General features: G+C 33.0%; 1 protein-coding gene across 3 annotated transcripts in view; it reads left to right on the top strand.

Annotated features, from left to right (window-relative positions):
- Positions 1-12,121, top strand: part of NIPBL (NIPBL cohesin loading factor) — a 166,339-nt gene that overhangs the window by 151,197 nt on the left and 3,021 nt on the right. For all 3 annotated transcript variants that reach the window (XM_039842640.1, XM_039842641.1, XM_039842642.1), the window contains 7 exons: positions 1,413-1,586; positions 1,993-2,183; positions 4,016-4,123; positions 4,597-4,797; positions 7,973-8,119; positions 9,777-10,051; positions 11,341-11,515. In XM_039842640.1, coding sequence (XP_039698574.1) covers positions 1,413-1,586; positions 1,993-2,183; positions 4,016-4,123; positions 4,597-4,797; positions 7,973-8,119; positions 9,777-10,051; positions 11,341-11,515 — 1,271 coding nt within the window. The remainder of the gene's footprint in view (positions 1-1,412; positions 1,587-1,992; positions 2,184-4,015; positions 4,124-4,596; positions 4,798-7,972; positions 8,120-9,776; positions 10,052-11,340; positions 11,516-12,121) is intronic.

Genomic DNA, 12,121 nt, shown 5'->3' with positions numbered 1-12,121 from the left:
AAGATTCTAAGTTAACCAAACCTTATTTAAATAAGTTTAAATTTTATTATCTTATTCCTCTTCATCCCTTTCAGAAAATTACATATAGCTAATAATAAGAATTCATATATCACTTACTAAGGCATTATATTTGTACATTAGTACCTCAAGCCAAATGTGTACCTTTCAATATTCAGTCTGGACATAAGTCATATAAAGTAGCAAAACTAATAGTCTTACATCTAATTCAGGGAACAGATATGGTTGGCCCTTGAACAACACAGGGGTTAGGGACAATGACCCTTGTGCAGAGGAAAATCCATATGTTACTTTTTATATATACATAACTTTTGACTCCCCCAAAATTTAGTTGTCCCTTAGTATCCATGGGGGACTGGTTCCAGGACCCCTCACGGATACCAAAATCCACGGATGCCCAAGTCCCTTATATAAAATGGCATAGAACAATGCATACAGTCCGTCTGCTGCTTTTGCGGATTTCCAACTGCAGATCGAAAATACTGTTTTCTATCTGCAGTTTGTTGAATTTGCGATACAAAACTCAGGGATACAAAGAGCCAACTGTGTATTTATTGGGGAAAAAATGCTTGTATATGTGGACCCACACAGTTTGAACCTGTGTTGTTCAAGGGTCAACTGTATGTAAATTTTAACTTAAAGAAGCAGTACTACCAGGAACTAGTGCCTCTAGGCTAGTTAATAAAAGACATTGACATCTTGCCTGGGCCATAGTTATCCTGTGTGACCTTGGGCTGGTTATCTGATCACTCTATGCTTTGAGTTTAGTTTGTTATTTGGCATCAACAATACTTGCTATCATCAAGGATCTTCATTTATGTTGCATAAATAAGCACTTTATACAAATAAACATGGATAATAGTATTTTGCTACTTGTTAACTTGTGGTTAAAAAAATACTGCCAATGTAGTACCTTTTGCTAGGGATCTAAAAAATGTTTGCAGACATTACCTCTTAAATCCTGAAAACATCCCTTTGAGGTAGGTGGGTGGTAAATATTATTGTCCCCATTTTACAGATGGAGAATTGAGGCACAGAGAGATTATGTGACTCACCCAAGGTCACACTACAAGTCAGTGGTGGAGCCAGGAATAGAACCCAAGACTCCTGACTCCTAATCCACTCCCCTAGCCACTAGGCCCTGCTCCCTCCTCAAGGTTTCCTCTTGTGTGAAACTCTCCTTTGAAATGCAATTTCTTGTTTTTAATTCATGGGGAAAGAAGTACCTGCTCTAATACTTCTCTAGGTAAGGCCACCAGAATATTCTTCCAGTCATTTTAAGTTCTAATTTTTTGAAATAAGGAGCTCTTTGTATAATTTATTAACATTTTTATTAAATGTTATATTTAATTTTAATATGAATATATTAAGAGATTTTTTTCTCTCTTCTTTAGGATTTGCTTTTATTCAGCATCCAAGTCTAATGTTTGAGCAAGAGGTGAAAAACCTATATAATAATATTTTATCTGATAAGAACTCCTCAGTAAATTTAAAAATACAAGTGTTAAAAAACCTCCAGACTTACCTGCAAGAAGAGGATACACGTATGCAACAGGCAGATAGAGACTGTAAGTGAAAATATAGTTTTAAATTTTCCAGTGTGGCTACAGTTAAAATACTCTTGACTCATTTTTAATTTAGATATCTAAATTTCCTAATCTGTTAGATGAAGGAATTCGGTTCAGGAGTCCATAAGTCCGTATCTAGGCTTAAGGGTATTCATAAAGTCTGTAAAATAGTTTGTAAAATTTAATATTTGTACAGACATTAACATTTTGAGAGAGGAGAGGAATTCTAATTCTCATCTGGTTCTCAAAGGGACCTCTGACAGAGTCCGGGGGGGAGGGGGGGGAGATTAAAAACTATTGAGCCAAAGCACTAGCTATAACATTTTGTGCTTTTGGTTGTGGTCTAATTTGATGTATTTAAGTAAAGTTTAGTATACATGTTCTAATATGTTACTTTTTTTTGTAGGGAAGAAAGTTGCAAAACAGGAAGATTTAAAAGAAATGGGTGATGTTTCCTCAGGGATGAGTAGTTCCATCATGCAGCTTTACCTCAAACAGGTGCTTGAGGCGTTTTTTCACACCCAATCAAGTGTACGCCACTTTGCCCTAAATGTCATTGCATTGACTCTAAACCAAGGTCTTATTCATCCAGTTCAGGTAAGTATGTATTAATAACTGCAGGAATTACTAAAAGAGCCAGATTTGTTATTATATGATGACATTGTGGTTAGAGAATAAGTAGTTCTTTGTTCCTCTTAATTTTTTTTTTTGGTCCTAAACTCTTAAGAGTCCAAGTTTTAATCTGTCTCTTAAGTTATCAATACTGCAAAATACCCATTCACTTATAATGTTGTCTGTATTAAACAAACTTCCAATTTATACTAGCAGAATATGTACTTGGAATCACTTTCTGAGTAGGAGTGATAGATTTGTTATAATCCATTTTAACTCTTATCCCTAAAAACCAACAACCTGTAATGTCAAGAGGGTTAACTGGAGTTAGGAATATAATCTAACTGTTAAACAGAGTGGATTTTAGTTCACAGCAAAGTAAATTACATAATCTGAACTCAGTTCCTTCATCTGTAAACTAAAGGTAATATCAACTACTCACACCTCATAGCATTGATATGAGGACCAAATGATGGAATAAAGACATAATAGTATTACTAAGGATTGGCAGCTAATACTGATAGAGTAGTATATATACCACCTGACATGTTCAGGAGAGTGCCGTAGACCACAGAAGTGAATTTATTAGATAACCAAAGCCCATGACCCTTCAGGATTTTTTTTTTCCAAGATTTTTATTTTGGCTACTTTTTGTGGAACTTTTTCTGAAATGTGCTATATGTAATCATCAAGATCACAATAAAATGTACAGTAGTAGTATGCTGAGACTCGAATTTTTGAGATACTTAGCACTCTTTGCTGGTATTCTAAATGGCTTCAAGTAGTTGTGCTTTTTATGACTGTATCTGCTATTTTAAACTTTCCTTTTAATTTTCACATTTAAAACAGTTGCATGAATGGTACAATGAACTTCTTCAGACTCGTCACCAATATTTACCATTAGTTATATTTTGCCACATTTGCATTATCTCTACATTAAGTCATTTGATAGTAAATTCCAGACATCATAATTCTTTACCTCTAAACACTTGAGCATATTTTCTAAGAATAAGGACTTTCTCTTATAAAACCATAATTATGCAATAATCAAATTCAGGAATTTTAACATTGATACTGTATTATTTAATATGCAATTTACTTTCAAATTTTGCCAGTTTAGCTAATAATATTCTTTATGGACTTTTTTTCCCATTGATTCAGGATTTAATCCATGATCACCCATTCCAGTTAGTGCCATGTGTACTTTTTTAAAGTTATTTTTGTTTTTGTAGTTTTTCTCTTCTTACTGCTATCTAATTCATATGCATTTGAGTTTTAGTGTTTCTTGACTTTAGAAGTACTCTAAATATGGTTGTTACCAAAATACTAGCTATCCAATCATTGAAGACATACCTAAAATCAACTTTATGGGGGAAAATTTGTATTTTTCTAGTTTTGGGAGTGGAAGACAAATTACTTTTTGCCCTATGTTATCTTTACATAGCAAATTCAGTCAAGCTTGAAAAATTTATTGGATTACACATTTGTAGTATGATTATCATAGTCTTAAATGAATATTCTTAGTGTGGGAGCCCTTTTCTGTTAAAGAACCTTAAATTCACATTGAAATTGTTTAAATTTCACTATCATTTTTACTGCACTTCACTACTTTTTTATTTTATTTTATTTTTTGCTTTAAGCTAATTCTAAGGTAAGGTTAATTATTTTTAAAAGGACACTGAAAGATGGCATTTAAAAGAAGGCCTATAAAGCTAAATTTACATATCCCAGATATACAGTGAGTTTTAACATATGTCAGGATATTATAGAGATTCTACTACTATGATGTTTTATAAATCCTGTATTTTTATTTCTAGTGTGTACCATATTTAATTGCTATGGGCACAGACCCAGAACCAGCTATGCGGAACAAGGCTGATCAGCAGCTTGTGGAAATAGACAAAAAATATGCTGGATTCATTCATGTATGTATATTTAAATTGTATAATCTAAACTTAAACATTTTTTTTTTTTTTTTGGTAAACCATTTCTTTGGTAATCGTCCTGGCCATATTCATATTAGAACAAAATATTTTGCTTATTACTTACTTGTAAACATACAGCAAGTTTGTCCTGTAAGATGTTTATTCTTGTTTAAAATTAACTCTTAAGATTGAGCTAGAGGTAATAGTCCAGCAAGCATGCTGGCATGCATGGGTTCTAGTTCCTATTGTGTGGTCGTGGCAGTAGTGACTCTTCTAGGTCTCGATATTTTGTACTGTAAAATAAAGGGATTTCAACAGATGATTTCTAATGTTCTTCCAGCACTTGCATTCTATGATTTTATTATTTAAGTAAGAAAACCACATAATGAAGTTAGCTTCGACTGTAATGCTCAAAATATATTTTTAATTTGACTTAATTTCCATAACAAAAATGAGGCTTTTATTGATTTCAGATGAAAGCGGTGGCTGGTATGAAGATGTCTTACCAGGTACAACAGGCAATCAACACATGCCTAAAAGATCCCGTAAGGGGTTTCAGACAGGATGAGTCCTCTAGTGCTTTGTGTTCACACCTTTACTCCATGATCCGTGGAAACCGCCAGCACAGACGAGCATTTCTCATTTCTTTACTCAACCTCTTTGATGACACAGCAGTAAGTATAAAAAACTTATTATTTTAAGAAAATAAATGTTTAATAAATGTTATGCCTAAAATAGTCACATTTTAGTAAGTAATAGCGACTATTTTAAACGTGCGTTTGAGTCTTTGGTAATCGTCCTGGCCATATTCATATTAGAACAAAATATTTTGCTTATTACTTACTTGTAAACATGCAGCAAGTTTGTTAATACAAGGTATACAGTCAGAATTGGATGGGAAATTTTTCATGAGAATAAATACAATGAGAGATAAAGTATAATAGTGTGTCCATACTGAGTATCTTATAAACTTTGAAAACAGATCTTTTAAGCATACCCTTAAATAAGCTGTATCACTACACTGTCACTTTGGGGGATAGATGAGAGAGAGCAAGAAAGAAAAAGAGAGAGGGAGGGAGAGAGATTTCACTCATTTCTGTTCAGATTTGAATATTGTTAGAATAACTGTTCTAGGTTTTTAGCTGCTGGGATCCCCTGCTTGTTCAAGTTGACTTCCTTAAAAGAGCCCACATTCGTGTAATTATAATTTGATCCTTTGACCTTTGGCTGTTACACAAGTGGCATTTTCCAGGACCATAAGCCAAGAAAACACAACATCCTTTTCTTTAAGCTTACCTCTTAGTTTATTCATTCATTATACATAAATTTTTATTAAGCACCTGCTATGTGGTAGCCATTGTGTTAGAAGATGTGATGTCTGCCCACATAGAGCATATCAATTAGTCTATGGTTGTAAAGCTTTAGAAACAAAAGAATTATTTTTCTTATTTTAATCACTTGATAGCTTGACTCCATTGCTGTTTCAGCACCAGATTTTTTTCAATAAAACAAAATTAAAATTACCAGAATGTAGATGCCTTACTAGACCTCTTCTTTTCAATAGTACATGAAATTTTTAGATATATGGCCCAGCAAATAAATATTACAAACATCTATTCTAAAAATTCTTGGGATCAAATTTAATCATCATCATTACTATCATCATCATTACATCACCAGCATTAAAGTATCGTTTTGTTTAGGACATTGTGCTAGGAGTCTAAAATAGTGTGATATAATCCTCTTGCCCTCATTGGCTCTTAACTCCAGTTAAGATGTAGGGCACAAAATAAAGGAAATAATAGTAAAAGTTAGCATATCCTGAGTACCAAGTGGTTTGTATGAATAATACTGCTATAGTCCTTTATCTCTTTCCCGAGCTTCATCTCTGTGTGGTTTCATTGCCTGCTGTATGTCATTAGGTTGATGTTCTGTCACCTCAGCATGTGAAATGCTAAATCCAGCTCTCATCATGCAGTGCATTCTTCTTACTACCTCCAACAAAGGATTCAGAGGAGGAACAAAATACTGAAGGCATAGGGACATTAGATGAGATGGATCTATTTAAGGCAAGGGTAAAAGCATGAATAAAGGTACAAAGGTAAAAATATGTGGGAATAGTGACTAGGTTGTTCAAACAGAAAGGTCATAATGAAGCAAGTTTTGTGGAGGGTCTTATAGACCGTGGAAAGCCAGTGAAAGTGTTTAAATAAAATGATGAGGACAGGTGCCGTAAGCATTTTAGGAACACAAATTTAGCATTACATTCACATTGGAGGTTATAGGAATTACTCTGTTTTGATGACTGTAGGAAAGAAAACAATGGACAGTAGGAAAGGAAAAAAGAAACGTGAGGAAGGAATAAATAAGACTATGTGAGAAGAATTGTCAAAAGATAACTGGAATATTTTCGTCCTGAACATCTGAGAGAATAACAAGATTGTTGCTAAAAGCAGTTTGAAAAGAAGTTGGCTTGGAAAGGACATAGAAGAGGAATAGTCAAAGAGTTTAGAACAGAAAATTAAGGAAGAAGGTTTCAGGAAGGAAAGAGTGGATAATAGTATTTGATGCTACTGAGAAGTCTAGGAGAAGTAAAAAAAAAAAAAAATAGAATAGAATATTTGGTGGACAGAAACAGTGAAGCATTGAGGCACAAAAGCATGATTTTAAAGAATGATGAGGAACACACAGGAGGAGCAGCCCTAGACTATTCTTTTAAGAAGTTTAATTTTTGAAAGGAAGAAGCAATATGGGACTTTATTATGACCTAAGTTGAAGAATTTCTGAGGTTTTGAAAAGGTTTGTCAGAGTTGTCCCTACGTTTTCAGTTCAGTAGAAGTGTGTGTGTGTGTGTGTGTGATAGTAGTGTGTGTGTGTGTGTGTGTGTGTGTGTGTAATAAAACCTATAGATGAGGTAGGGTTCTATGTCTGCATTTCTTCAACTTTAAGTGTTGATACATATTTAAAATAAAAAGTAGAGTGAGAGTCTCATGAATGCAAATGGCAAGTTTATTCCATATGTGCTATGGGATTTTTGTTAATGCTGCTGCTTCTATTGGGTTTTCTATTGTTTGGATGACAGGATAGAGGAAGATGATAGGAGGGAGTATTTTTTTATTGCTCTTTTTTCTTTTTTTTTTTTTAAGCTGTAAATGTTTTAAAGAAACTTAAATATTAACATATTTCTGTTTATATTCTATATGATCATGAAACACGGAAACTCTGTTGCTTTTTAAATTTTGTTTCCTTTAAATTTTGCCTACTTCAGAGTTTTTATAGTGTGAAACTGAGGTAGTACTGTCAGAATGATTTTTGATATTCTAAATTACATATATATAGAAAACTGACAAATGTTTTATGGGTAGATGAACTTTTTTTAACCTACATATTAGTACTATAATTACCACATATTTTTGAGGACAGAATAGTAACTGTGTGTAACTGATCTCCATATGGGTTAAACTCTCAGCACAATGAAAAATAATTATGAATTTATATGTATATTTTCTGATGTGGTATGGATGTAGCATAAAGATTCCATGTACTCTCTAAGAATATAAAGGAAATTCTACTTGGGCACACTAAAAAATTTCACCTCTTCCCTCCTTGAGGTATAGTACTATGGTATAAGTCATTATGAAGTCTCTTTAAATGAGTATAAGATTATTTTATAAAATCCATTTCTGTTCCCCCTCCTCTCTTTTTCTTACCTCCCTCTTTCCCTCCCCTCTTATTTCTCTGAAACATTAACTGAGGTGAAAGTGCCCTGTAATATTTTTTTCTAAAGAGGCTTTTTGGATGGATTTCTGGATTATCCACTAAACGTGTACCTTTTTTTAAAATTTACAGAAAACAGAAGTGAATATGCTCTTGTATATAGCAGACAATCTAGCCTGTTTTCCATACCAGACACAGGAAGAGCCGTTGTTTATAATGCATCATATAGACATTACACTCTCAGTTTCTGGTAGTAACCTACTGCAGTCATTCAAGGAGGTAAGTTACACACATTACTATTCTTAATGCATCTGTCAAAGTGCAGGCATGCTATTTTCACTGTTTCTTGCTGTGCTTTTTATTCTTTTCACAGGTTTATAAAATCTAAATGAACTTACTGAAATCTGGGCTGTGCTTGAATTGGGGAGAGGAAATGGGTTACCATTTTATTTCCATTAAGAAAGACCTAAAGTTAGTCCATTTCAGATGGATAGATTTCATATAGTATGAAAGATTATATAATTTATATAATATAAAAGATATATGTATAAATGGATTGTTCTGTTCATAAGCCATCTCATTTTATTTCTCTCACTTTAAGCACTGACCTTAAGTGTTTGGTGTCCATTCATATATATTTAAACCCCATTTAAAGTACCTTGCTATTCTATAAATCTAGTAATGCTGTAGATCATAATAGCACACTTGCAGAGAGAGAGGCGGATAGTTTACTTACAAGAAAAAAAACAAAATTATATAATATATTGATTTCTTATCCCTCAACACCAGTATCATCATGAAGTTGGTATATCATGTGCCCAGAACTTTAGTAAAGTTTGTTATAAACCTTATGTCTTCTCTTTCTTGGTTTTTAGGAGGAAATATATAATTGGTTTAATTGTAAAAGTACCTGATATAACATCAGGCACATGGTTTGCACTCTGTAAATTCTTTATAATTGGAATATTTTCATGTGCCTGATGATGCAAATAGATCTCATTTTACAAAATTATATTGCTCAAAACTCAGCCTGGTCAAACTTGTAAATCAGGGACATTATTTTAACACCTAAGAAGAGTTGGAATTACAGAGGTATCTAAACCTCTTGCTTCTTAACATGTGGACCAAGATCAACAGCAGTGGCCTCACCTGAGAGCTTGTTAGAACTGAATAACCTCAGGCCCCACCTTACACATGCTGAAACAGAGTCTGTTTTTAATGGAATCCCTAGGTTTTTAATGTGCACGTAGAAGTTTGAGAAGTTAATAATTTCCCAGGAACTTTAGCCATTATATTATATCTTACTTTACTTACTGTTGTGGATATACCTGTAAATATTTCTCCTGTTTTATTTCCTAACAGATTTTGAATAATTGTTTTGTAATCTAGTCTTTTCTCCCTCTTAAACTCAGCTGACTTTGTTTTTTTTTAAGAGTTTAAATTTCATAAAGTAAAAAGACCGAATATATGTATAAGAAAAATTGCATATTGCTGAAAAGTTGTTAAAGAGGGAGAGTTTGATAGAAGTTGGGGGTGTTCAGCCTGCAGTATTCTTCCTCAGTTAAATTGTAATTACTGCTCTTCCTCTATAATGGCTTACCTATGTACCAAATTGATACTTTTATAGCTAATTTATCTTTCATTACTATCCTACAAAAAATTGTTTCCCTTTGAATGATATTTCAGAAGGAGTTTTTTCATGGGAGGCAGGGATGCGGTCAGAGAAGTTGATTATATATGATTTTATTTAGTCGTGGAACCTACTGGTTCCCCCCAAAGGTTACATCTCCAGTTGTTTATAGAAAGGCAGAGGGTTTCAGTGCATAAAATATTAATTTAAGGATGAATTTAGAAGCTGTTGGAATGGAGCATATATGTATTTGTCAGTGACATTTTGTTTTTATTTTTCAAACAAAATAATTTCCTTTTCTTTCAGTCTATGGTAAAAGACAAAAGGAAAGAGAGAAAATCATCACCTACTAAGGAAAATGAGTCAAGTGAAAGTGAAGAAGAAGTTTCCAGGCCTCGGAAGTCACGGAAACGAGTAGAATCAGATTCAGATTCAGATTCAGAAGATGATATAAATTCAGTGATGAAATGTTTGCCAGAAAATTCAGCTCCCTTAATCGAGTTTGCAAATGTCTCCCAGGGTATTTTATTGCTTCTGATGTTAAAACAACATTTGAAGAATCTCTGTGGATTTTCAGATAGGTAAGATTACATAAGCAAGGAAAGAAAAAACTTTGTTCAGATAATAAAGAAATATTAAACCCAGTTTTGATCTCACTCTTTCTTTAATATTGAAAATGCTCCTTTAAAAAAAGTTTGTTTCTTTTTATTGTTACATAGTATTTTGTTGTATAATATACCATAATTCGTCCATTCTGTTATTGAACAGAGGTAAAATGTATTCTTTGGCTTGGTAATAATGCATTGTAAATTAAAGGTCTTATTTTGTTGATTTCCTTAAAAAGATCTTATTAGAGAATTAGGCTAATCTTAACATAGATTGCAAATTTAAGTGTCTAAGGAATTATGAATGAAAAATAGATGCAGACCAACTAGGCTGAGCTCTAACAGAACTCAAATAGTCTTTAATGTATTCTATAAAGTAAGAGATAAAAAAAAGTTCTAATTATTGTGAATGCCATGAAATTTTACTTAACCGTCAGTCACTGTAGGTATCTCTTTTCTACCAGTACCCATGGAATTTTAATCATTTTTCACATTCATCAAACCCCTACAATAGGTAGGAATCGCAAAGTCAAATGTTCATAGGGAACAGATAGTGTAATGAGTAAGATGGATGTGGTAGAAGGTCACTGGCAGACTGGAAAGGGTATGTTTCATCTAAAGGGCTCAGATATTACCCAGGTGTTCATCAGCTTGTCACCAATGAAGAGAGAGGGCGCAATGTAGTCACAACTTCCACTTTTTCAAAATAAGCTAGGTAATCCAGATTTTTATGACAAATATCTTGATGTTAAATGTTGGCAACTAATTAAAAGTAATTTAAAACTTGGTTTGGTCTTGGGGCAGTGCTAAAGAGTCGGAAAGATTTTTAAGCAAAATTGTTAATAATATGAAACAGGTTTGTAAGCAGTCATTCTGGCTGCTGTATAGGGAATATATAGTTGGCGCGGGGAGGAGGGGTGGTAAAAAAGTAGAACGAGGTAAACCACTGAGGTAGTATTGTAATTATATTAAAACTGTCTGAAAATCACACTGCTTTCATTTAAATGATGCCTCTATTCAAGACAAATGCTGAGGGAAACGAGAATATTATTCTTTTTAACCTTTGCCTTTATGCCTTTACTTCTCTTTTTAAAATTATATTTATTTTATATACAAGTTCACTGGTTGAACTTATAAATTATATAAAATAAATATAATTTTGTATGACAAAAGTGTAATTACTAGTAAATAAAATTTAACTAGGAGCAATTTAAATGTAAATGCCTGGAAAATTTTTAGTTAATGGTTTTATTTTCCCCAAACAGTAAAATTCAGAAATACTCTCCGTCTGAATCTGCAAAAGTATATGATAAAGCGATAAACCGAAAAACAGGAGTTCATTTTCATCCAAAACAAACACTGGACTTCCTGCGGAGTGATATGGCTAATTCCAAAATCACTGAAGATGTGAAGAGGAGTATAGTAAAACAGTATCTAGATGTGAGTAGCAAAACCAAAATATAATTCTTTCTAATAATGGCATTTTCAAAAAGTAAATTTTAGGAGTTAGTTATCCTTCTTTACATTGAAGGTAATTTTCACAAACTATCAAGATTTTTCTCTCTGGTTTTAAGGAGTTACTTTAAGCTTGCTTTCCCATTTCACCTACTGCATCATAATTATTTTTTCTTAGAAGTTGCCAGCCCATGAATTAATTTTTTTTTTTAGCGAAAATGAAAGTTTTTAGGAAAAAGTTATGCCTATTTGTTTTTTTTCTTCTGTTTTTTTTTTGTTTTTTATTAATTCTGTGGCTTATTACATGGTTAAATTTCATAAAAGGAAAAACCATGAAAAGTCATCCTCCTACCTTCTTTAGCCATTCTGTTCCTTTCTGGCAACCAGTATTACTACTTTTTCATACGTTCTTACAGAAATATTGCAAATATATTTGTATGTCTCCTACATATGTACTCAACAAGTTTGTAAGAGTATATATGTATTAAATGTGCTTTTAAAATATCTTTAAGAATAGGCAAATATATAGAGACAGAAAATAGAATAGTGGTTACCAGGGGTTGAGGGGAGGGAGGAGCGGGGAGTTATTGA

The sequence above is a fragment of the Pteropus medius genome, unplaced genomic scaffold, assembly GCF_902729225.1.
Source record: "Pteropus medius unplaced genomic scaffold, Ma_sr-lr_union100, whole genome shotgun sequence".
NCBI classification, from domain to species: domain Eukaryota; kingdom Metazoa; phylum Chordata; class Mammalia; order Chiroptera; family Pteropodidae; genus Pteropus; species Pteropus medius.
This window is presented reverse-complemented; position numbering and strand designations above follow the sequence as displayed.